The sequence below is a fragment of the Apodemus sylvaticus genome, chromosome 19 (genome assembly GCF_947179515.1).
Source record: "Apodemus sylvaticus chromosome 19, mApoSyl1.1, whole genome shotgun sequence".
Classification (NCBI taxonomy): domain Eukaryota; kingdom Metazoa; phylum Chordata; class Mammalia; order Rodentia; family Muridae; genus Apodemus; species Apodemus sylvaticus.
In genome coordinates, this window is record NC_067490.1 from 61955651 (window position 1) to 61981526 (window position 25876).

Consider the following 25876-nt stretch of genomic DNA (forward strand, 5'->3'; position numbering starts at 1 on the left):
AAGATAAAGTAGAAAAGATGGATCAGCACAAATTATTACTTTGAAAAAATAACAACTCTCGGGATCAGGGAGGAAGATCATAATTTGGAATTCAAATATTTAGATTATGTTCTCATTAGTATTGAAGGATTGTAAGGTGGAGTACAGGGAGCTAATCCACCAACCACTGAGTACTCAAGGGGGGGAGGACGCATGGCTCTACCTGGATATGTAGCAGCGGATAGTCTTATCTAGCATCACTGGAAGAGGGGCCCCTTAGTCATATGGAGGATAAATGACCCAGAGCAGCAGAATGCTATGGTGCTGAGCAGGAGTTACTGGGTGGGCAGGGGAGCACCTTCATAGAGGCTGGAGAGGTGGGAAGTGATGGGAGGGTTGTTGAGAAGAAACCTGGAAGGAGGACAAAACTTGAAATGTAAATTAATAAAATAACCAATAAAAAGAAAGAATGATAAAAGAAAGCACACTGCATTTTCTCTGGATCTGGTTGAACCTTTAAAATCAATCTTTCATCATGTAAATTAACTGTGGATTTCTGAAGAACTGTAAAATTTTGGATAGAGCAGGATTAAATATATTTCTGATTTGGTCTGTTTATTGATCCTGAAGACAATGTAAGCACAATCCTTGTTTAGACCATCTGTTAATATCACTGGCATGATATAGTCCATACTGTACATGGTCAGTGGATTTTAGTGACTGAACATGAGACTGCCTCTCCCTGTCTTGGACTTTGTAATACAATGTCCTGTGTGTATCAAGCAGCTAAGATTGTAGTATTACTGGATGTCCCTCTGTGAGTCATTGGATACAATGCACTGACATCATTTTTAACTGTGCTCATAATCACCTCATTGAAACTTTCCAAGGATCAAAATCAAATTTTTCAAAAATGCCGGAAGCCTTTGAACAAAAAAGTTTCCATTCAGGCATTCACAAGCAGGCATGATATCATTGACCCTGAGAATTAATTATCTTATCTGTCAGCTCTTGTTTATTACATGGACTATGGAGACCAGGTGCAGTGCCCCAGGGAAGAGAGTGTTTAAGAGATCTCTGCGGCTCAGTAGCAATCTGGAAAAAAAAAGAATTATTGATATGTAGCAAACTCTCCTTTGCCAAGAGAAATAAAAGCAGGCAGAATGTGATGTGCTGATATACAAGGCAACTAACAATACACACTGCCCAGGTTTAAGGCAGGACAAACATGTTCATATTGATTGTAGTCCTCTTCCTCCTCAACATTCCACTTCTTATGGCCAGTTACATTGATCCCATGTGCTTTTGGAGAATAAATCTGAGTGAAGTCAAGGATGAGTATTTGGGGTTAACTTGTTCCTTCGTCCTTGGAGCAGTTCAGACACCTATGGAGAAAGATTATTTCAACCAGGCTCTGAATGTCCTGTAAGTGCATTTGTATTTTCTATGTAAGTGACATCTAGAGTATTTCTTGTGTGGTATCAGCAGGAATATTAGACAAATCATTAAGTCTTATGTCCTGTTGCTAAATTTGAACACCAACAAACAACCTTAATTCTTTAACAGATACAATGCTATTTTTCCCAGTGAAGTACGGAAGCTTAAGAATAAAGAATTGTCTATATTGAATCTTTACACAAAGCCCTCCTATTAAGAGTTTATATTGCACTCTAGAGAGTGATGGTTTATTGAAATTGATCTCAAAATATTTCACTGTCTTTTTTCCCAAGTACATGCAAACAAATGAACATAAACCTTGCTCAATGGCTTTCCACCATTGTGTTGCTCCTAGAACATATGCTGATTCTTGTAATATTCATAGCACAGAGAGTTGTCAAGAACCTTACATAATATACAAATTTACTCTCTCAGATTTATTGCATGTGGTCACTTCTTGCCTTGTAAACTTCACCAAGTTTGGAAAGGGAAGGTCATTTCTCTCAGAAATTCATACTCTATATGAATTCCTGAATGGATATTTTTGTATATATATGAGCAAGGGATATTTAGGTCATTAGAGGGCTAGATGTCCAAGTGTTTAAAAAGATAATCCAAAAGCACTGTGGATTTTTTCATCATACTCTTCATGTAATATTACTGACTTCTCTGCTTCATCAAGTTCTGTTTGGCATTCACTCTTTAGAGTAACACATATTTTGAACATATGGATCCAATCATATGTTTACAGTCTTTGAATAGTGAGGCTATCAATAACAGTAATGACTGATTATGTCCCTTGTCAGTGGCATAGGTGACAGTTGTTGTGTTGACTAGTTGGGACACTTGGCAGTGATACAAGAAGTGTCTACTAGATTTCTGTCATTATTTAAGAAACCATTCTTCTCTTTTCATATTTAAGTTGGTGAATCTCTGACCCTTTAATAATATTTAAACCATATAGTGCCTTTTTCAGTAAGTTTAGTAAATATAGGAGCACATGTTGTCAATGTATTAATGATATCCATTTTTGAAGATTGCTGATAGTTGCTTTAAAACACAGCCTTTCAGACTAATAGGCTACACAGACAGTTTCGGTAACTGATACTTCCTTAAGTTTAGTGGTAGGAAATATTTCAAGCATTGTATAAGGTCTATTGTCAAATTTTTTGTGTGTATTAGTAAAATTTTTAATTGAATTTTTTGAGTGTGATGATAAACCCTATTTTAAAATGGGTTTATAGGGCATATAATGAACACAACACGACTATACAATTTTTTGAAAACCTGATAGTATTCATCTCAAATTAAATTAAAGAATATATAGGTGTATGGTTAGTGTTAATTGATAAGATTATATGAACTGGCAAGTATGAGACAGGAGATATTATTCTTTACATAAACGTAAATACAATATAGTATTATTCTATTCCCACTGATTTGTGGCCCACGTTTTTTGTTTTTTTTACAAAAAAAAGTTAACATATTCTTTACAATTTACACCTAAATCTCTTCTATTTTATACACACATACTACTGGCACATACAGGTATCATTGCAATTTCCTTATTTTTCTACTTCTCAGTATAATGCTCATATTGTTTTATTGTAACTGTAAATTTTATCAATGATGTTTCTTATAAATTAAGTTATAATGTTGAGAAGTACCCAGAGTTAATATATCACATTCCTTTGTTAATAGAAATAGGTGAATGATATTTGGATGGTGCATCAAGCCCTTAATCTCTGCCCTAAGTACTTAGCTTAAGGGTATACCTGTGCATTTGAAGGAAGGGTAATCTACAGCAAAGTATGTTATAAAACACTTAGATGCATTTTCTTCTTTTGGTCTACATAATTCTTGCTCAAGTACATTCAAACACGCATAGACATTTATCATTTACCAAAGCATGTTTGATATTTGAATGTATTTAAATCTAAATCTTTAGAAAAAAATCTTTCAACAAAAGGTTGAAAGAAAAAATAAACAAGATGTGGATAGTTATGAGTGGACATGGTAAGAACATTGGCCACTAATTGTAAGTGATTGTAAGTACAGGAACCAAATTTTACTGCAGAGATACTTTTATGCACTGATAAATCATGTTTTCACTTCCTTAACCAATTCAGTTAATTTTATAAGAAAAAAATGAGTAATTTCATAAATTCAATGGTTCTCATAACACACACACACACACATACACACACATACACACACACACACACACACACACACACATATATATATATATATATATATATTTCAATAATTTCTAAATAATGTCATGATCTATATTACTGTTTTGTAAATATCTCTGATTTTTTCTTTACATTCTGATCAAGCACTTAAAAAGGGAAATGGGGGGCTGGAGAGATGGCTCAGCTGGTAAGAGCACCGACTGCACTTCCAAAGGTCATGAGTTCAAATCCCAGCATCCACATGGTGGCTCACAACCATCCATAAAGAGATCTGGCATCTGAAGACAGCTACAGTGTACTTACATATAATAAATAAATAAATAAATAAATAAATAAATAAACATTAAAAAAAGGGAAATGGGAATATTGTCTGTGGATGAGGCCAATACCATACCTTATTAATGGGAGCCACACTGTCATTAATTGTTAAAGTGTTTGCTATTATCCAGGTTTTCAAGTCAATCCAATTTCACATTTGATTCCATCTTTAGAGGTCACATGCAGAAACTTCCAATACAGAATAGTGCTTCTATTGAGTACAAATGATCATGTATAGACATCTGTCTGTAATAAACACTGTACTCTTTTCCAGAAAAACAACTAAAATCCACAAATATGCTTTGGCATTGGCCTTTTCAATGGAAGAAATCAATAGGAATCCTGATATTTTACCAAATATGTCTTTGATTATAAAACACATTTTCGGCCACTGTGATGGAGAAAGTGTAAACGATTCATTTCTTGAAAAAAATTGTAAGCCCTTGTCTAATTATTTGTGTAACAAAGAGACTATGTGCTCATTTCTGCTTTCAGGACCTCACTGGTTTCAAACTTTTGAATTATCATTACTCTTGGACATCTTCTTATCTCCACGTGTGAGTTATCCTAGGCCAGGAATTCTCAACCTCATGTCTCTTTGGGTGATTTTGATAGATATTAAGAAAGTTAATGGATGAGATTGGATTTATTTTTATGTCAATCTATGTAGTAAGTTCAAGAGTATGTACTAATCACAGACATAATAGGCTTTCTGCTAGAGGCCCCCTCCAGAAGTTGAAAGACTCCGGAAAGGAGAAAGAATAGGGGAGACCATGAAGAACTGAGTCTGGTATGGAGGTAGAGAGAATCTTGCAGTCTTGACCAACTGGCATCCAGAGTGGTTATTTATACAAATCTCAGTAAGCAGAGATTGATTCATTTTGTTCCAAATCACAGACAATATTATTTCTGTCCCCGGATAAGTGTTATCTTCATTTGCTCATACTATTAAATTATCATTAGTAAACTGTGAAACAGCAGATTATCATTTACAATCATGGTGGTGTTGTAACTTTAGTCATCAGTTATAAACTGCGATGGTACAGAAATATATTTAACAATCCTATTCTCTATAACCCACCTTTAAGTATCTGGAGTATTATTTTTGCAAAGTCACGGCAGCCATTCTTAGCCTGTCCACTCGTGACCTGTAAGTGGCACTAAACAGGATGAAAACCTCAAATCCATTCTGTGGAATTAGCCATTTTACTAACAGTGTGTGTATGACCAATTATTTTCTTAAATATATATTTGTCATTCTGGGAGAAGTTTAATTTGCTCAATATAATCATGTTCAGTTGCATCTATCTTCTTTTTTTTTCATTCGATATATTTTTTATTTACATTTCAAATGGTTTCCCCTTTTCTGGTCCCCCACTCCCCAAAAGTCACATAAGCCCCCTTCACTCCCCCTATTCTCCCATCCAAACCTTCCCACTCCCTATTCTGGTTTTACCTTATACTGCTACACTGAGTCTTCCCAGAACCAGGGGCCACTCCTCCGTTCTTCCTGTATCTCATTTGATGTGTGGATTATGTTTTAGGTATTCCAGTTTTCCAGGCTAATATCCACTTATTAGTGAGTACATACCATGATTGATCTTTTGAGACTGGGTTACCTCACTTAGTATGATGTTCTCCAGCTTCATCCATTTGCCTAAGAATTTCATGAATTCATTGTTTCTAATGGGTAAATAGTACTCTGTTGTGTATATATACTACATTTTTTGCATCCATTCTTCTGTTGAGGGATACCTGGGTTCTTTCCAGCTTCTGGCTATTATAAATAGTGCTGCTATGAACATAGTAGAGCATATATATTTATTACTTGCTGCGGAATCCTCTGGGTGTATGACAAATTATTAAGGGGCAGAGAGCGAATTTTTAGTAGACAATTGGCAAAAATTTCAGCAACATATTGCTTTAGTTATTATAATTCATTTTCTTTATATTATATTATTACAATGGTTATGCCACATCACTATGATATTATTGCTATATCTTATCTTGTTTTTCTTTTGGTCCTTCATAACATACAAAAATGGGCCTTCACAAGCAAACTTGTCTAAGAAAGAGGGGTTATGGAGTTCCAATACCTTGTTCTTTCATAAGAAAAATAATCATGTTTTCCTCCATGATTATTTTTGCTTCATTATAAGACAATTTTATGGAGATGATAAATCCATCAAATATAAATTTGTTTCTGTATATTCTCCTCAGGTCACACAACTTATGACTCTTATATAGTTTGCCAAAAGATTTCCTCGGTATTTAGTAGGATGAGGTTTTTCTTTTTTCTTTTTTTTCTTTTTTTTCTTTTTTTTTTAAATCTTATATTCTGCTAACCTTTTTAGGCGGCCAACTGTTGTTTACATTTTTAATTTTAGTTTGTTTTGATTATCTGTTTCCTGAAGAGTCACAGAATAAGATAGTCACAGAATATTTTGGAGACTTATCCTAAAAAGTAGATCTCTGGCATCCCTATGTGAATCACAACCTCTAGTGTACAAGGAATGACATCTAGTAGCAAGATAAGAATATTTTTCCTAAAAGCTAAAGCAATATTTTGCATAGGATTCGGCTGTTAAATCTTAGAGGAAATACTTCAAGATTAAGGTATAAATGACATTATAAAATATTAGAGAAATATCCCCAAGTTGAAAATATATCAATATCACTCAAAACCTTGAAGACACTGATATCAAACTAAATCAGAAAGACAGTAAAGTTATTATAACATGTGAATACATTTTATAAGTCTTTGTCAAACAGTTATGCTTGCTTTTCCCATTAGAAGTGGAGGTTCCAGGCTTCCATATTTGCTCATTTGAATCAGAGATGAAAGGAAAAGTCAAATATAATCAACTGTTTGCAGGTAAATATGATTCCAAGTTTTCAAAAGTGCACTACACATCATGCTGCTTTCTGTGTTGTAGCTCCTACAGTTTGCCTATGGACCTTTCCAATCTACCTTAAATGATCAGGAACAATTTCCTTATCTCTATCAGATGGGCCCAAAAGACACATCTCTAGCATTGGCAATGGTCTCCTTCATACTTTACTTCAAGTGGAACTGGGTTGGGCTTGTCATCTCAGATGATGATCAAGGCCATCAATTTCTATCAGAGTTGAGAAAAGAGAGTCAAAAGAAGGAAATTTGCTTTGCCTTTGTGAACATGATGTCAGTCCAAGAAATTTCATTCTATCAAAAAACTGAAATATATTACAAACAAATTGTGATGTCATCCACAAATGTTATTATCATTTATGGGGAAACATACAGTATTATTGAATTCAGCTTCAGAATTTGGGAATCTCCTGTTATAAAGAGAATATGGGTTACCACAAAACGATGGGATTGCCCTACAAGTAAGAGAGACTTACCCCATGGTACATTCTATGGGACTCTTACTTTTCTACACCACCATGGTGAGATTTCTGGCTTTAAAAATTTTGTACAAACATGGTATCATCTCAGAAACACAGACTTATATTTAGTAATGCCAGAGTGGAAGTACTTTAACTATGAATCCTCAGCATCTAACTGTGAAAAATTGAAGAACTATTCATCCAGTGCCTCATTGGATTGGCTAATGGAACAGACATTGGACATGTCCTTTAGTGATGTTAGTCATAACATATACAATGCTGTATATGCCTTGGCCCATGCACTCCATCAGGTGAATCTGCAACAGGTTGATAATCAGGCAATAACCAATGAGAGAGGAGCCAGTTCTCACTGCTTGAAGGTAGAGTTTCTTCTATCAGATGATGTATGGTGACTTAAAGTGCATAATTGTTAAGTGTCCCAGATGCCCACACTTAATGAAATAGGAAATATTTTCCAAAAGAGATAAGTTTCTGAACCGTTTTCCTTAACAAAAAGGTAATCTAGTAATGGTTATAAATGTGAATTGAAAAAGAAGTCAGTTTATTAATGAAAATTTGAGGATTCATAAAGAACGCTTCAATATCCATCAGCACACCACTTCCAACATTGGATACAGACAGTCTTTCCTCGTGAATGTTCTACATGAAGAGAAGACACATGTTTATATATATTTGTCAATTACATGAAAATCATTTTAAGTAATGTTTTTTATTAGAGCTTTCTAGTAATTATGCCTCCAGTGTAGGCTATTGCTAACTTATTCAGTTTTCTGAGAGTAATTAAACAAGAAATAGTGTTGATATTAAGTTTTGGCTACAGAAATGTGTTTATTCCTGTGAATGTATCTTTATCACTGTGTACATGTATATGTTTGCTCTTTCTGTTTTTCTGTGTTTCTATTTGTGTTGTTATGTACAAAGGAGTTTATGTTTCTGTACGCCTGTAGAAGTGAGGTACAATATTTTTCTAAATGTGAATTTTATTTCCATAAATGTGTTTATATGTGTGCGTTTCTGTGTGTTTTTGTCAGAGCCTGTGACTCTGTGTGTGTGTGTGTGTGTGTGTGTGTGTGTGTGTGTGTGTGTATATATATATATATATATATATATATATATATACACATAGTGTGAGTGTTTGTATGTACATATATGTATTTGTATCTGCTTTACTGTGTTTGTGTCTGACTATTTCTTTGTGCTTTGTATGGCCTCTGCCTGGATTTTTTTCATTATATGTGAGTATAAATTTCTCTATGTGTCTATATCATTCCTGGCTGGTGCTTGCACATTTGCACCTCTCCCTGTGAGTTGCTTTTAGGCTGTGGATGTAGGTGTGTTTATTTTAATGTATTTTGTGTGATTTTTATCTGTGTTTTTAGTTGAGTGCATATATATGTCTTTTTGTGCCTGAGTGTTTACCTGTTGGTGTTAATATGTATGTATATTTTTGTGTAAATAAGTTTATAGCTCTGTTGTATGTGTGACTCAGAAAAGATGTGATCACCTCTCTCTGTTATTATGTGTAAGTGTGTATGTGTGTATGTGTATATGTGTGTGCGTGTGTGTGTGTGTGTGCATGTGTGTATGTTGCATACCTGTCTTTGGTTCTGCCATTTTGGCTGGGCTTGGCAGTCTTCACTGAAAAAAACTAAAATTCTTGGAATATTGTGATGATTTCATTTATCCAATTGCTCATGTTGAAATTGCTTTTTCATTTTTTAAATGAAGTTTCCTTTTCTATGAAATCAGAACACATTTTATGACTTGAAGTAATCACATATGCATTATATTGCAATGTTTGTATTTTAGATAAACTCCTTTCTTAGAAAGACCCACTTCATTAATCCTCATGGGGAGAAAGTGACTATGAAACAGAGAGTACTACTGAAGGAAGACTATGACATTTTTCACTTTTGGAATATCTCTCAAAGCCTTGGGATTAAGGTGAAGGTAGGAAATTTCAGCCCATATTTTCCACATGGTCAACAACTTCATTTATATGGAGACATGATTGAGTTGGCCACAGGAAGTAGAAAGGTGGGTTGTATGAATTTATTGACTTAAAATACACTTTGGTAAACACTGGCAAGTGAATACATTGCATCATTTTGAAATGAAATATTCATCACATCAGGAAGCAATTTCTCAGCTCCTGCATTGTGTTTCTTTTTTACATTATTGACATATTTTTTTACTAATTCTTTGAAGAGTTCATACATGCATAAATTATACCTTTTTCATATCAGAATGATTTTCTGAAATTTACTAAACATTAATCTATTTTTCACCACTGATTGATATTCTTTCCTTTAAATTAAAGGAAATTCTTTTCAGATCATTGTTGTTATTACACAGTAATCTCCTCCCTTATATTAAAACACGTTAAGAGAAGTTTATGAATGTGAGACTAATATTACAGTCATGAAACACAAAATTCGTAACTGCTAAACCTTGTCACTATTCCCAAAAATATTTCCCCATATGATAACAGCACACTTACCAAGCTCAATAATGAACAAAATTTCAGAAATTAATATTCACAGAGTCATCACTTTTTAATTAATTTTAAGAATTCCTTCACACTTGTCAATATGATGAACACAAAGTCCAAGGAACACATAGAAGCTCTGGAGCAAGAGACAAAAAAATGACATTAAAATAAATCACATCCAGCAATAACACCAACCAGACAAAATTAACAAATAATTTTCATTTATACTTGAACATTTTTGTTAATATTCTCTAAATAAAATCAAAGACAACATGGCTCATTTATTTTTAAGACATTCATTTGTGATCTGCACGGCATAGGGAGACTCAGGGACATAAAGGAGGAAACCTTTTCTTTATCAAAAAAATCTATGCAAGCATATTAATGTGTAATAAGAGGGAAAAGGTAATTAAAGAACAATACCTTTGATGGATATGTACTTAATAATTCTTGACAAAAACACCTAACAAAAGAACATAACATGCAACAGAAAAATCATTCTCTGAGAACAGGGAGAATTTTTTTGCAATTGTTATGTTTTTATTTATTGAAAATAGCTTGTTCTTTTCATATAATATATCCTAAATACAGGTTTACTTCCTTCTATTGTGATGTTACCAATTCTCAACTTTGTTTGCAAATATATCCGAGTTAAAACTTCCACTTCCTTCCTAACTGCCTCTCCCATCACATCCACATTATGTCTCTTATTAAAAAAAAATAACAGGATTCTATGGGAGAATAAAATCAAGATTAAACAAAAACAAATACATTAAAGTAGGACAAATATTTCATTACACATTATGGTATCTAGACATATGAAAGAATCAAAAAATCTTACTTCATGTTTTGTATGAATAGTAGTGATTGAAGCATGAGATGGTGATAGACAATTAAGCGATAGTTACTCCCATTTTAATACTAAGAATACTTTATTATTGGAACTAAAATTAAAACTCTAACTTTTATAATCTGGAAATATTAATGTCAATTATTTATGACACATGTGCATGTGAATAAGTGTAGTATGACACAATTATAAACTATTCATGGTGAACTGCAAAAGGAAATCTTTGGGCACAATGATGTTCTATGTCAATTGCAATTCTACATGAAAAACCTGAAATAGACTGACCTTATTATTGGTAGCCCAAACACAAATATCTGGTAGTCAAATTCTGTTGGCATCTTCTTCTATCACTGATTAATCATAATTCCCAAATGCAAAGGACAGTGGGTAAGTTTTTGTTGTTCTGCCGGGAAATTAATCTTATGTAAACTGAATGACCTCAGGCCTTGGGAGCATAAGTGTCAAAATAAAATCACATTGACTTTTGTGCCCAAATAGGACCAAATCAATGCTTCTCTTTGACTGTTCCATCTTTTGTAGACAGGACTTCTTGAGGTTTATGGGATGCAGGTAATTGTCACTTTTGCTTGCAAATATATCAGAGTTAGTGCTCCTCCACAACTGCTGATCCCCTGGATTGCTCATTCTTTTCCCTACTTTGGATTTTTGCCAACACTCTATTCAGTTAGAAAATTATTATTATTTTGGAGTAGTGCTACTTATAACATATTTAAGGAAGTACTACTTGACCATAAATGTGAGTTCGATACCCCTCGCATGTGTCCATGGGGCACACCATAGGGACATATAAAGCATCATTTATCACAGTGTACTTGAATATTTTATATGATGTAACAGTAAGTAAATAGCAAGGTTACTTACTCAGAAAACTATTATTTTACCTTTGTGCCTTGAATAGGGCCTGATATGCAGTAGGGATTTCATAGAAAAATTTGCAATCTTCCTCCTAACATTCAATTGGTGTACATTTTGGTTCATGTTTTTATCCAAGCACTTTAGAGGCAGAGGTCTGAAAATCTCCGTTTCTGTCCAGTCTGCCCTATATTGTGGGTCCAAACCAGCCATGTTTAATAGGGAGACATTATATTAAAATACATTAACATAAATTACAAAAACATGCCTATTTTCTTTTTTCTAAATTAAAATAGTCTTTAAAATTTACACAAAAACGATTAAATGTTTACACAGTGTTATCATAAATTTAAAGAGAATGGTGGAGAAAAAGGTAAAATGTACTCTGAACATCATTGGAATATTACTATACCAAAACTTCATGGTAAGATCCTTTTTTTTAACAATATCAAAAATGTAGGAATAATATTTAAAATCATCAATTAACTTTAAGCAATCTAATTTTTATGCAGTCTTTTCCAATATTTGTAGCCACTTTAGAGCATTTTTATCCCATGAAACCCTTCATGTTTAAGGTCACTACACATGAATTCATTGGTTCCAAACATATTAAGCCAACATCAGCATGTTCAACTATTATTTATATATACAGTTTCTCATGGTTTACAATGGTAATTTATTTAAGGTTATATTTTGTTTTCTGTAATTTATGGACCTATTTTTCTGGTTTCAAATTTCTTCAAATACCTACTTGCTTCTCTGTTGCTTTAATTAAGTTTTGGTCATATAGTGAGGATGAAATTGTAATTTGACATGTGGCTAATAGTCATAGAAAGACACGTGTGGAGATTTGGAAACTGGAACTAAAGATTGGATCTCAAAAAAAAATATGTGACCAGCCCTATATCAATTATAAAATAAGAAAATGCTTCAAATATATGAGGACATGGTAGTGCTGGCTGAGAAAATATCTCAATGAAAGTTCCCAGTTTCTTTTCACATCACTTACTGCTAATTAACACAATAATTAACTAAAAACACCAGGTTGCATTCTCTACAGTTTTTTGCACATGTCTCATAGTGAGAATTTTTCCTGATTTATTAGACATTCAGAAACTATCCAATGTTTCTTCAATGTATTTTCAGTATTCATAGCTGATCATTAAACAATGGGCAGCCTGAAATTTTAATTGGTTGTGTATATAAAATAAGCTAATTGAAAACTTAATTAATCCATTAATGTCAAACATAATACGAATACCTGAAACTTGTTATCAGTATGTGTCTAATTTTTTTCTCAGATGCCATCCTCTGTGTGCAGTGCAGATTGTGGTCCTGGTTTTAGAAGATTATGGAAGGAAGGAATGGCAACCTGCTGTTTTGTTTGCAGATCCTGCCCTGAAAATGAAATTTCTAATGAAACAAGTGAGTGTTTGTTGTACCACACTGGGATGATGAAGTCAAAAAATGGCAACTGCAAATATAAACTATATTTCATATACATTTTACTACTTGTAGAGAGAAAAATCATTAACAAAGTCCTGACAAAAACATATAAACAAACACACATAGCTTGTGCCTTGACCCACATGTTGACACATTGTAAATTCATGGCAGATTATATTTTGGCAAAGACATATTTTAGAAAATATAACTGAAATTTGAAGGATTGTCCATGAGATTTTCCCAATAATTAATCTATTGAAAAACTACAGGTACATTAGATTTTAATTGCTATTTTTAACAGCATTAGTTTAGTCATATTTCATGAATATATCTGTGTTATATTTCATTATGCATACCCTTTACAGATAGGAACCCATAAAGAACAAAATTTAATATATTACATATATATTGGATGAGGGCATGAGCCTGCTAGGTACACATTCCATTTTCTCTGTAAGATTAATATAGAAGACTAAAGTATTTGCAAAGTTATGAGAAACTGCTAAGAATGTAATATTCAGAGGGCCATATTCAAAACCCAATGGATATGAATCCAGGAAATAGTGGAAAAGACTTCACCCAAAATGTAGCGTATATGACAAGACTCATATTCAGTATATTACATACCACACTGAATATTTAGGGTTGGCCAAATGCAAGTAGTTTATAGTTAGCTATTCAAATATTTTGCCTTTCATTCTATATAATGAAGCAAAATTCTTAAAATACGTAGCATGTCTGTGAGATGGTTCAACAGTTAAATCATTTGTTGCTAATGCTTACAATCTGAGTTTATTCCCATGATGCATTTAGTAAACCCAAGCAACCTACTCAGAAGATGCCTTTTGGAGCATACATTTCAAAGTATATCATACTCATAAATAATTTTAAGACAACTGATATTGTTTTAGATGTAAAACACAAAGAATTAATACTCAACATCAAAAACTGCATCCTCAAAAATTCCATAAAATATGTATACTACATTAATTGCTTATGTGTGGGATGGTTAACATGTGCTCAGGCACACAAATGGGCAAAAAAAATATTCCTGTAGTTATACTTATATGCACTTGTGAGATACCTGGCATGGGTATTGAGATCTGAACCAGGTTCTCTGTTGGAGCAAAATATCATATTTATAGCTAATCCAACTTCTTAGGTATTTAGGCAACTTACCAAATAATAATTCTCAACAAATGAATTGTTCTAGATGAGAATTCTGAAAACCAAGGAGGGACATCAACATTCTCTGAAATGACATGAAAATCAAGTCTACTTGCAAACATAGTTCATATTGTTGGCATGATTGGTATTTCTATATAGGAATAGGGTATTGAAACTTAAGAGCTTGCCACTCTGGCTTGAGGATTCCTCTGTTATATTGCTCATTAAGCTACTCATTGCTGATTTAATACCTGTGTTATTCATAGACACTGAATTTCATAAGATTGGAGATTAGGCAAGGATGAAAGTGCTTAGCTTTCAAAATGAGGAAGTAATCAAGATGAAGGACAAAGTATATACTGAGCTTTTTTGTTTTGTTTTGTTTTGTTTTTTTCTGCACTAATATTAGTGCATCTCATGAACAATAATCATGTTTTTGTTTACTTATTTCCAGATGAGGATATATCTGAGGGCCAGTTTCTTTAATGTTTTCTCCATTTCAAACATTAATATTTCATTACCTCTATGTTTCCAACTTCATCTTATGTCAGGAATTACAAAATTTAATAATGCACTTGTTACTTTTACATGAACACACACATATATATGTACATATATGTGTGTGTATATATATACACACACACACACCCAACTGTTCAATTCAGTGCTGTTTTTATGTTAATGAGTCTAAGGTAGTGAATTCTCAATTGCCTACTACAGGTCCTGTACCAGTAGAATTCAGAGTCTCAATGTGTCATAGAGAATGAATTAATAATACATTCAACGACCTCAGAAAACTGTGTCTGTAGGGTTTTGTATTTATAAAATATACCCAACCACACTGGGGTTTATGATTGTATCTTCTCTAAATTCAATGCTCTACTTGATATCAACATATTCAAAAGATGGTTTAGAAAATCTTTGCTTTCTGAAAACATTGTAAATGATAAAATCAACAAAGATACATAGACAAATAAATAATTGCTTCATTTTATTCTCCCTTAAATCTTTATGAATATTAAGAAGTGAAAGCAATGTTGTGCATCAATGTCTTTCAAATACATTCTTAGCATCAAATTCAATATTGAAAGACTTTTTCAACACCCTTAATTAAAATAGCTAGTCAATAAATTTTGAAAGCACTACTAACTTTACTTTTCTTTGAATATCAGATATGGATCAGTGTGTGAATTGTCCAAAATACCAGTATGCAAACACAGAACGGAACAAATGCATTCACAAAGGTTTGATGTTTCTAAGCTATGAAGACCCCTTGGGTATGGCTCTTGCTTTAATAGCCTTCTGTTTTTCTGCATTCACAGCTGTAGTGCTTTGGGTCTTTGTGAAGCACCATGACACTCCTATTGTGAGGGCCAATAATAGAATCCTCAGCTACCTATTACTCATGTCACTCATGTTCTGTTTTCTGTGCTCCTTTTTCTTCATTGGCCATCCTAACAGAGCGACCTGTATCTTACAGCAAATCACATTTGGAATTGTGTTCACTGTGGCTGTTTCCACAGTTCTGGCCAAAACAATTACTGTGGTTCTGGCTTTCAAAGTCACAGACCCAGGAAGAAAGTTGAGAAACTTCCTAGTATCTGGGACACCCAATTACATTATCCCCATATGTTCTCTATTCCAATGTATTCTGTGTGCAATATGGCTAGCAGTTTCTTCTCCCTTCGTTGATATTGATGAACATTCTGAGCATGGCTACATCATCATTGTTTGCAACAAGGGCTCAGTTACTGCATTCTACTGTGTCCTGGGATACTTGGCCTGTCTGTCCCTTGGAAGTTTCACTGTTGCATTCTTTGCAAGGAATCTGCCTGACACATTCAATGAAGCCAAGTACTTGAGCTTCAGCATGCTAGTGTTCTGCAGTGTTTGGGTCACCTTCCTCCCTGTCTACCATAGCACCAAGGGCAAGGACATGGTTGCTGTGGAGATCTTCTCCATCTTAGCATCCAGTGCAGGAATTCTTGGTTGCATCTTTGTACCCAAGATCTACATCATTTTAATAAGACCAGACAGAAATTCTATCCAAAAGGTCAGGGAGAAATCATGTTTGAATAAATAAGGATTTCTGTCAAATGTTGGCACATATCTATCAATTCTTGGATTATAGTGCATGTATCTAGTTTTTAAAACACTCTCACTGTCTCTTCTAGTGATGACTAGAAGTATCATATCTGCTGATCTTGTGAACGTTCTCCATAAAATCTTCGCTCATTCACATGCTTTGTTTACTCTGGAAGAATAAAATTCTCAAATCCTTATTAAAAATGTATTCATCATTTTGCTTTTGTGGACACTTCTCCCCTGGTAACTTCCAATAAAATTGTTAAGACAGTTGAATCTATGACCTTGTACAGAAAGTGCTTTCCAGAACAGACATGGTTACAAATACAAACCATCTATGAATCTCACAAATTAACTAAATAATTTACAAAGACGAAATCAGATCATGTCTTCTTATTTCCTCTAGAAACACATATATGGCAGAATACTGCCTGCTTTCCACCTATTCTTCAATATTTTGGCCAGTAGTCTGAGGTAGAACTGTTCTTTTTCTTCTCTCAAAGACAAAAACATTATATCCAACAATGTGTAGAAGTTGTGGAACCCAGTGGTTGAATTAGGGAATAGTTTTAATAAGCGGAGGAGGAGGGTGACCCATAGGAAGACCCACAGTCTCAACTACCCTGGACAACCAAGATCTCTCAGACACTATGCCACTAACTGATATGAGGCACTCAACACATATATGGCATAGGACGGCCTGGTTTGGCCTCAGTGGGAGAAGACACATCTAAGCCACTGAGAAACGTGAGGCCCCAGGGATTGGGAAGGTCTGGGAGTTGGGAAGTGTGGATATCCTCTTGGAGATGGGGGAGGAGATATGGTGCTCTATCATCCCACCTCCACTCCTGTTATCCATGTTCCCAGAACCACCTCACATCTGACATTCTCCTTGATGGCATCACATTTCTACAAGATTAGGTGTATAGTCTCCCACTGAGTACAGACAATGCAGTCCTCGGCTATATATGTTGCTGGGGCCATGCACCATTCCATATATCCTCTTTGGTAAATTGCTTAGTCTCTGTGAGCTCCTTGGGATCTGGGTTACTAGATACTGTTAATCTTCTTAAGGGATTGGCATCTCTCAGAGCCTCTTCATTCCTTCCCCTAAGTTTTCCCCTGACTCTTACCTGAGTCCAGTGATTGGCTGTATTTGCATCTGTCTCAGTTGTTGTTAGAGCCTTTCAGAAGACAGTCATGCTCAGCTCCTGACTGCAAGCACATAGGTGTTTTTCCCTCTCAAATGGCTGTCAGCTAGTATAGTATTTCCAATGAGGCAGAACTATCCTTTTCTCAATTAGAAAATGGGCACTTGAGGCACACCAGGCCTTAATGTTGGTTATGATGCTGTAATGACCCACGGAAATGCTTATTACTGTCCTGATTTTTGCTATGTGCATGTTCCAAGAAAATGGACATTTGTGTTGTGCATTACTGTTGCCTCACCTGTTATGGTTTGCAGCCATATATCTAGACAAACCTGGGAAACAAATATGTGAATCCTAGCATCCTAGTCTCTCACTGGCCTGCTTAGCATACTACTCATTTGTGGAGTGTTTTTGAGGCAGTCTTCTATCAAATAAATGCTACTTACAGTCACTAATTTCTAATCTTGGTAAGTCATTTACATTATAAATTTTACTCTTCTATATCACAGGTTAATATGGTAGTGCTGCTCAATATATGAGATGCCTTTTAACAGCTCTACACAATTAACTGCAGGTGGATCTTACACATAAGTGGTAAATGCTGAGGGCAGAACTTGTATAAATATCAAAAGAGACTAGGGTTGTCCATGTTTGGCATCCTGCCCATGACATTTCTATGAGCAAGCCCCTGTTGCAAATGTTTTAAGCAGATTCAGCCCTGGTAGTGAAGTTATTCAGAGGTTACCACCTGCTGTACCAAATGAGGAGCACCACAAGGGACCTCACAGGTGGCCAAATCTGGCTACATCTGAGGGATGGTTCCTATCTAGCATTAGAGTCAACCCATCACCCCAGCTCAAATGCTCATCCACATTCTCCTAATTATGGGCAGAGACCATGTGCTCAACATCTTTCAAAAACAGAACTTGCTTGAGGTCACCACAGAGCACCCAAGAGCAGCACTCAAAGCAGGACACAGAGAACCATTCAAGCCTGTGCAGCCAAAACAAACTTCAACAAGGCACGAAGAAAAACCCTCCTCTTAGCCTGACTGGCATGTTTGCCTGGTGTCCTTGATTGGCCATTGAGTCTTACCCCTCCTCAAGGTTAGAGTGTGCTTCCAGTCCTATGCCAGAACTTTCACATATCTCAGGTCAGGTTTGCGCTCCCATAGCATTTGTGCCTGTCCTCCAAAAACTCATCCATCTGCACTCCCACCCAGCACTGGAGGAGGACACACCATTGCAACGGAGGCAGTTCAGCTGCTTTCTCCTCACCTTTTTGGGCAGTGATCCTGCATTCATCATGACCTGACTTCATAGCTTGCTTAAGAATTCCTCACAGCACTTCCCCTCCTTATTCTTCCTGAAATCAAGGTGGATAACCTATTACTTGAATTGCAGTGGAGGTATAAAGCTGGCCCATCAGTAGAAGGAGCCCAGTTAATAGCCCAGGCTCTTAACATTAAAGACGGATTTTAGGAAACACATGTTCTCTCCGATTCTAGATCCAGATCGGCCTGAAAGAGGCAGGTGGGGCTTCCGGGCGGCCATCAGGAGAGGTCGGTGTGCTCCGGTGAATCCAGCGGGCCCCAGCAGGAGCCTCAGGCGCCTGCTTTGGGATCTGAACAGCCTGGGCCACAGCACTCGGTCTCCAGGAAGTGCGGGGGACCTGGTGTGCGCCCAGAGGCAGCCTGGGAGCTCACAGCACAGCTCATTCCCTGTGGCACAGAGCTTAGGCTTCAGTCCTGAGGCCTCTGGCGGTAGCCCTCGGACCTCTACACTTCCGGATCCAGATCAGCCTGAGCAGCAACACCACATCTCCAAGTCCTGAAAGAGGCAAGTGGGACTTCCAGGCGGCCAGCGAGGAGAAGTCCGTGTGCTCCAGTGAATCCAGCGGGCCCCAGCAGGAGCCTTCAGGTGTCTGCTTCGGGGTCTGAACAGCCTGTACAACAACACCCTGTCTCCAGGCAGTGCAGGAGGTAAGCTGTGCACCAGAGGCCACCTGGGAAGGGGCAGCTTGCACTGGTGAGTCCAGCATTGACAACACCAACTAACACCAGTGAGAACTAGATGGCAAAAGGCAGAGGCAGGAACGTCACTAACAGAAATCAAGGCAATATGGCAACATCTGAACCCAATTCTCCTTTACCAACATGTCCTGGATACCCCATCACACCAGTAAAACAAGATTTGGATTTAAAATCACTGGTCATGATGCTGGTACAGGAACACATGAAGGACATACTTAAAGAAATTCAGGAGAAAATGGATCAAAAGTTAGAAGCCCTTGCAAGGGAAACACAAAAATCATTGAAAGAAATCCAGGAGAATACAAAAGCCAATAATGAGGAAACACAAAAAACACTTAAAGAAATACAGTAGAACTTTGGTCAACAGGCTGCGGTCATGAAAGAGGAAACACAAAAATCTCTTAAAGAATTACAGGAAAGCACAAACAAGCAAGTGAAGGAGCTAAGCAAAATCATCCAGGATCTAAAATCAGAAGTAGAAACAACTAAGAAAACTCAAAGGGAGACAACTTTGGAGATAGAAAGCCTTGGGAAGAAATCAGGGGACGTAGATGCAAACATCAAAAACAGAATACAAGAGATAGAAGAAAGAATCTCAGATGCTGAAGATACCATAGAAACCATGGACTCAACAGTTAAAGAAAATGCAAAAAGCAAAAAGCTTATAACCCAAAATATCCAGGAAATCCAGGACCCAATGAGAAGACCAAACCTAAGGATTATAGGCATAGATGAGAGTGAAGATGTACAGCTTAAAGGGCCAGCAAATATCTTCAATAAAATTATGAAAGAAAACTTCCCTAACCTAAAGAGAGAGATGCCCATGAATATACAAGAAGCCTACAGAACTCCAAACAGACTGGACCAAAACAGAAATACTTCCCGTCACATAATAATCAAAACACCAAATGTACTAAACAAAGAAAGAATATTAAAGGCAGTAAGAGAAAAAGGCCAAGTAACATATAAAGGAAGACCTATCAGAATCACAGCAGACTTTTCACCTGAGACTATGAAGGCTAGAAGATCCTGGGCTGATCTCATGCAGACTCTAAGAGAACACAAATGCCAGCCAAAACTACTATATCCAGCAAAACTCTCAATCACCGTAGATGGAGAAACTAAGATATTCCATGACAAAACCAAGTTTAACCAATATCTATCCACAAACCCAGCCCTACAAAGGATAATAGGAGGAAAACACCAATACTAGGAGGGAAACTTCACCCTGGAAAAAGCAAGATAGCAACCTTTCATCAAACCCAAAAGAAGTTAAGCAATCAAATTTAAAAAATAACGTCAAAAATGATAGGAAGTAACAATCACTATTCCTTAATATCTCTTAACATCAATGGACTTAATGCCCGAATAAAAAGACATAGACTAACTGACTGGATACGTAAACAGGACCCAACATTTTGCTGCTTACAGGAAACACACCTCAGGGTCAAAGAAAACACTACCTTAGAGTAAAAGGCTGGAAGACAATTTTACAAGCAAATGGTCTCAGGAAACAAGCTGGAGTAGCATTTTAATATCAGATAAAATTGACTTTCAACCCAAAGTCATAAAAAGAGATTCTGAGGGACACTTCTTGCTGGTCAAAAGAAAAATACAACAAGAAGAGCTCTCAATCCTGAACATCTATCCTCCAAATGCAAGGGCACCCTCTTTTGTAAAAGAAACTTTATTAAAACTCAAAGCACACATTGCACCTAACACAATAATTGTGGGTGACTTCAACACTGCACTTTCCTCAATGGACCGATCAGGAAAGCAGAAACTAAACAGGGACACAATGTAACTAATTGAATCTTTAGACCAATTAGATTTAACACACACACACACACACACACACACACACACACACACATATATATATATATATATATATATATATATATATATATATATATATATATATATATATATATATATAACATTCTATCCTAAAGCAAAAGAATATACCTTTTTCTCAGCACCTCATGGTACCTTCTCCAAAATCGACCATATAATTGGTCACAAGACAGACCTCAACAAATATAAGAAGATCGAACTAATCCCATGCCTCCTATCAGATCACTATGGAGTAAAAGTGGTCTTCAATAGCAACAAAAACAACAGAAAACCCACATACACGTGGAAATTGAACAATATTCTACTCAATGATACCTTGGTCAAGGAAGAAATAAAGAAAGAAATTAAAGACTTTTAAGAACACAATGAAAATGAAGACACAACATACCCAAATCTATGGGACACAATGAAAGCAGTGCTAAGAGGAAAACTCATAGCCCTGAGTGCCTCCAAAAAGAAAATGGAGAGAGCATACATTACCAACTTAATGACACACCTGAAAGCCCTGGAACAAAAAGAAGCTATTTCACCCAGGAGGAGGAGAAGGCAGGAAATCATCAAACTCAGGGCTGAAATCAATCAAGTAGAAACAAAGAGAACCATACAAAGAATCAACAAAACCAGGAGCTGGTTCTTCGAGAAAATCAACAAGATAGATAAACCCTTAGCCAGACTGACCAAAGGGCACAGAGAAATTATCCAAATTAAGAAACTTAGAAATGAAAAGGGAGATATAACAACGGAAGTTGAGGAAATCCAAAAAATCATCAGATCCTACTACAAGAGCCTGTACTCAAGACAACTGAAGAACCTGGAGGAAATGGACAATTTCCTTGACAGATACCAAATACCAAAATTAAATCAGGACCAAATAGATAATCTAAACAGTCCCATAATGCCTAAAGAAAATGAAGGAGTCATAGGAAGTCTTCCAACAAAAAAAGCACAGGACCAGATGGTTTCAGTGCAGAATTCTATCAGACCTTCAAAGAAGAGTTAACACCAATACTCTTCAAATTATTCCACAAAATAGAAACAGAAGGAACACTACCCAATTCCTTCCACGAAGCCACAATTACGCTGATACCAAAACCACACAAAGATCCAACAAAGAAAGAGAACTTCAGACCAATTTCCCTTATGAACATCGATGCAAAAACACTCAATAAAATTCTTGCCAACCGAATCCAAGAACATATCAAAATGATCATCCACCATGATCAAGTAGGCTTTATCCCGGGAATGCAGGGTTGGTTCAATATACGGAAATCCATCAATGCAATCCACTACATAAACAAACTCAAAGAAAAAAACCACATGGTCATTTCATTGGATGCTGAAAAAGCATTTGACAAAATTCAGCATCCTTTCATGCTTAAAGTCTTGGAAAGAACAGGAATTCAAGGCCCATACCTAAACATAGTAAAAGCAATATACAGCAAACCGGTAGCCAGCATCAAACTAAATGGAGAGAAACTTGAAGCAATCCCATTAAAATCAGGGACTAGACAGGGATGCCCCCTCTCTCCTTATCTTTTCAATATTGTACTTGAGGTACTAGCTCAGGCAATTAGACAACATAAGGAGTTCAAAGGGATACAAATTGGAAAGGAAGAAGTCAAACTATCATTATTTGCAGATGGCATGATAGTCTACCTAAGTGACCCAAAAAACTCCACTAGAGAACTCCTACAGCTGATAAACAACTTCAGCAAAGTGGCAGGTTGTAAAATCAACTCAAGCAAATCAGTGGCCTTCCTATACTCAAAGGATAAGCAGGCTGAGAAAGACATTAGGTAAATGACCCTCTTCACAATAGCCACAAATAGTATAAAGTATCTTGGGGTGACTCTTACCAAACATGTGAAAGATCTGTATGACAAGAACTTCTAGACTCTGAAGAAGGAAATGGAAGAAGACCTCAAAAAATGGGAAAACCTCCCATGCTCACGGATCGGTAGAATCAATATAGTTAAAATGGCCATTTTGCCAAAAGTAATCTACAGATTCAATGCAATACCCATCAAAATCCCAACTCAATTTTTCACAGAGTTAGAAAGAGCAATTATCAAATTCATCTGGAATAACAAAAAACCCAGGATAGTTAAAACTATTCTCAGCAACAAAAGAAAATCTGGGGGAATCAGTATCCCTGACCTCAAGCAATACTACAGAGCAATAGTGTCAAAAACTGCGTGGTATTGGCACAGTGACAGGCAGGAGGATCAATGGAACAGGATTGAAGATCCATAAATGAACCCACACACCAATGGCCAATTGATCCTCGACAAATAGGCTGAAAACATCCAATGGAAAAAGGATAGCCTTTTCAACAAATGGTGCTGGTTCAACTGGAAGTCAGCATGCAGAAGAATGCGAATGGATCCATCCTTGTCTCCTTGTACTAAGCTCAAATCCAAATGGATCAAGGACCTCCACATAAAGCCAGACACTCTGAAGTTAATAGCAAAGAAACTGGGGAAGACCCTTGAGGACATTGGTACAGGGAAAAAGTTTCTGAACAGAACACCAATAGCGTAGGCTCTAAGGTCAAGAATTGACAAATGGGACCTCATAAAATTACAAAGTTTCTGTAAGGCAAAGGACACCATCAAGAGGACAAATCGGCAACCAACAAATTGGGAAAAGATCTTCACCAATCCTACATCAGATAGAGGGCTAATATCTAATATATATAAAGAACTCAAGAAGTTAGACTCCAGAAAACCAAACAACCCTATTAAAAAATGGGGTACAGAGTTTAACAAAGAATTCTCACCTGAAGGACATCGAATGGCGGAGAAGCATCTTAAAAAATGCGCAACTTCATTGGTCATTAGGGAAATGCAAATCAAAACAACCCTGAGATTTCACCTTACACCAGTCAGAATGGCTAAGATTAAAAATTCCGGAGATAGTAGGTGTTGGAGAGGGTGCGGAGAAAGAGGAACACTCTTCCACTGCTGGTGGGGTTGCAAATTGTTACAACCACTCTGGAAATCAGTCTGGCGGTTCCCCCGAAAACTGCACACCTCATTTCCAGAAGATCCTGCTATACCACTCCTGGACATATACCCAGAGGATTCCCCACTATGTAATAAGGATACATGCTCTACTATGTTCATAGCAGCCCTATTTATAATTGCCAGATGCTGGAAAGAACCCAGGCATCCCTCAACAGAAGAGTGGATGCAAAAAAATGTGGTATATCTACACAATGGACTACTTTCAGCCATTAGAAACAATGAATTCATGAAATTCTTAGGCAAATGGATGGACCTAGATAACATCATACTAAGTGAGGTAACCCAGACTCAAAAGATGAATCATGGTATGCACTCACTAATAAGTGGATATCAACCTAGAAACCTGGATTACCCAAAACATAATCTACACATCAAATGAGGTAAAAGAAGAAAGGAAGAGTGGCCCCTTGTTCTGGAAAGACTCAATGAAGGAGTATTCAGCAAAACCAGAACAGGGAAGTGGGAAGGGGTGGGTGGGGGGACAGGGGGAGAGAAGGGTGCTTACGGGACTTTTTGGGAGTGGGGGGGCTAGGAAAGTGGAAATCATTTGAAATGTAAGTAAAAAATATACCAAATTAAAAAAAAAATGGAAACACGTGTTTTCTATGTTCCTTCATTCAATTTCCTTCTAGTAAATGATACGTATGAATAAAACAAGGGAGAAAACCACGAAACCGATGACAAACACTGTGGAACACTATTGATAGTCAGCACATCTTTTTCAATGGCAAGGTGAGGAAAAACACAGTTGTGTTAGCACAGGTTCTCTAGGTCAACATATCTCATAGAGTGAATTTTTCTTTGTATGTAGAAATAAGATGTATTATAATGTCTCAGAGATAATTATCCTCTTCACCCAATAATGGTGGTCTGCCAAGTGAAACTTCAAAATCAAGGACTTATCTTCTGTTTTAAAGGAGCTGCAATTTCCCTGAAGACAGCATGAAGTCATACCATAAGACTCTTGTTTCCAAAATTCACTCTTTAAAGATAATAGCCTGGGTACCCTTCCCCTTGTGGGTCAGATTGATAGCTTCCCTGCACCTGAGGAATGGGCTATGCAAGCTATTCACCTTGATTACAGGAAGAGGAAGGCAAGTAATGTGAGGAAAGCTCAAGCAAGGTCTGAATTTAGGTCCTGTTAATTGCATGGTCATTGCTCACAAGGGGAGCAGCAGGCAGCTGAGCTCCCTGAGGTGGAATAGTAGGTTCTCCCCTCGGCCTGGGTGGTGTGAAAGCTCTCTTACAAGGCAGGCACAAATGCTAAGGGAGTGAAAACTCCTCCTAAGATCTGGAAAAACGTTTGGCCCTGGACTAGAAGCACACTTTAATCTTGAGGAGTGGTAAGGCTTACTGGCCAATCCAGACCTCCAGGCAGACCTGCCTTTCATAGAAAGAGGCGGGATATTCTGGGAACCTTTCTGTAAGTTTATTGTGGCTGTGCAGGACAGAATAGTTCATTGTTTCCTGCTCTGAGTTCTGTTGTCCCATGCTGTGCTGCGAGGGGACCTCAGGGAAGCGCTGAAATTGAGACATGGTAAGCACAAGATATCTGCCCACAGTGCGGAGGAACAGG

General features: G+C 36.6%; 1 protein-coding gene across 1 annotated transcript; it reads left to right on the top strand.

The window, feature by feature from the left end:
- Positions 1–1207: 1207 nt before the first annotated feature.
- LOC127669345 (vomeronasal type-2 receptor 116-like) lies at positions 1208–16232 on the top strand. The gene is made up of 6 exons (XM_052163157.1): positions 1208–1404; positions 4207–4489; positions 6869–7681; positions 9132–9359; positions 12838–12961; positions 15472–16232. The coding sequence occupies exons 1-6, from the start codon at positions 1208–1210 to the stop codon at positions 16230–16232; spliced, it is 2406 nt and encodes an 801-aa protein (XP_052019117.1).
- The last annotated feature ends 9644 nt before the right edge of the window (positions 16233–25876 follow it).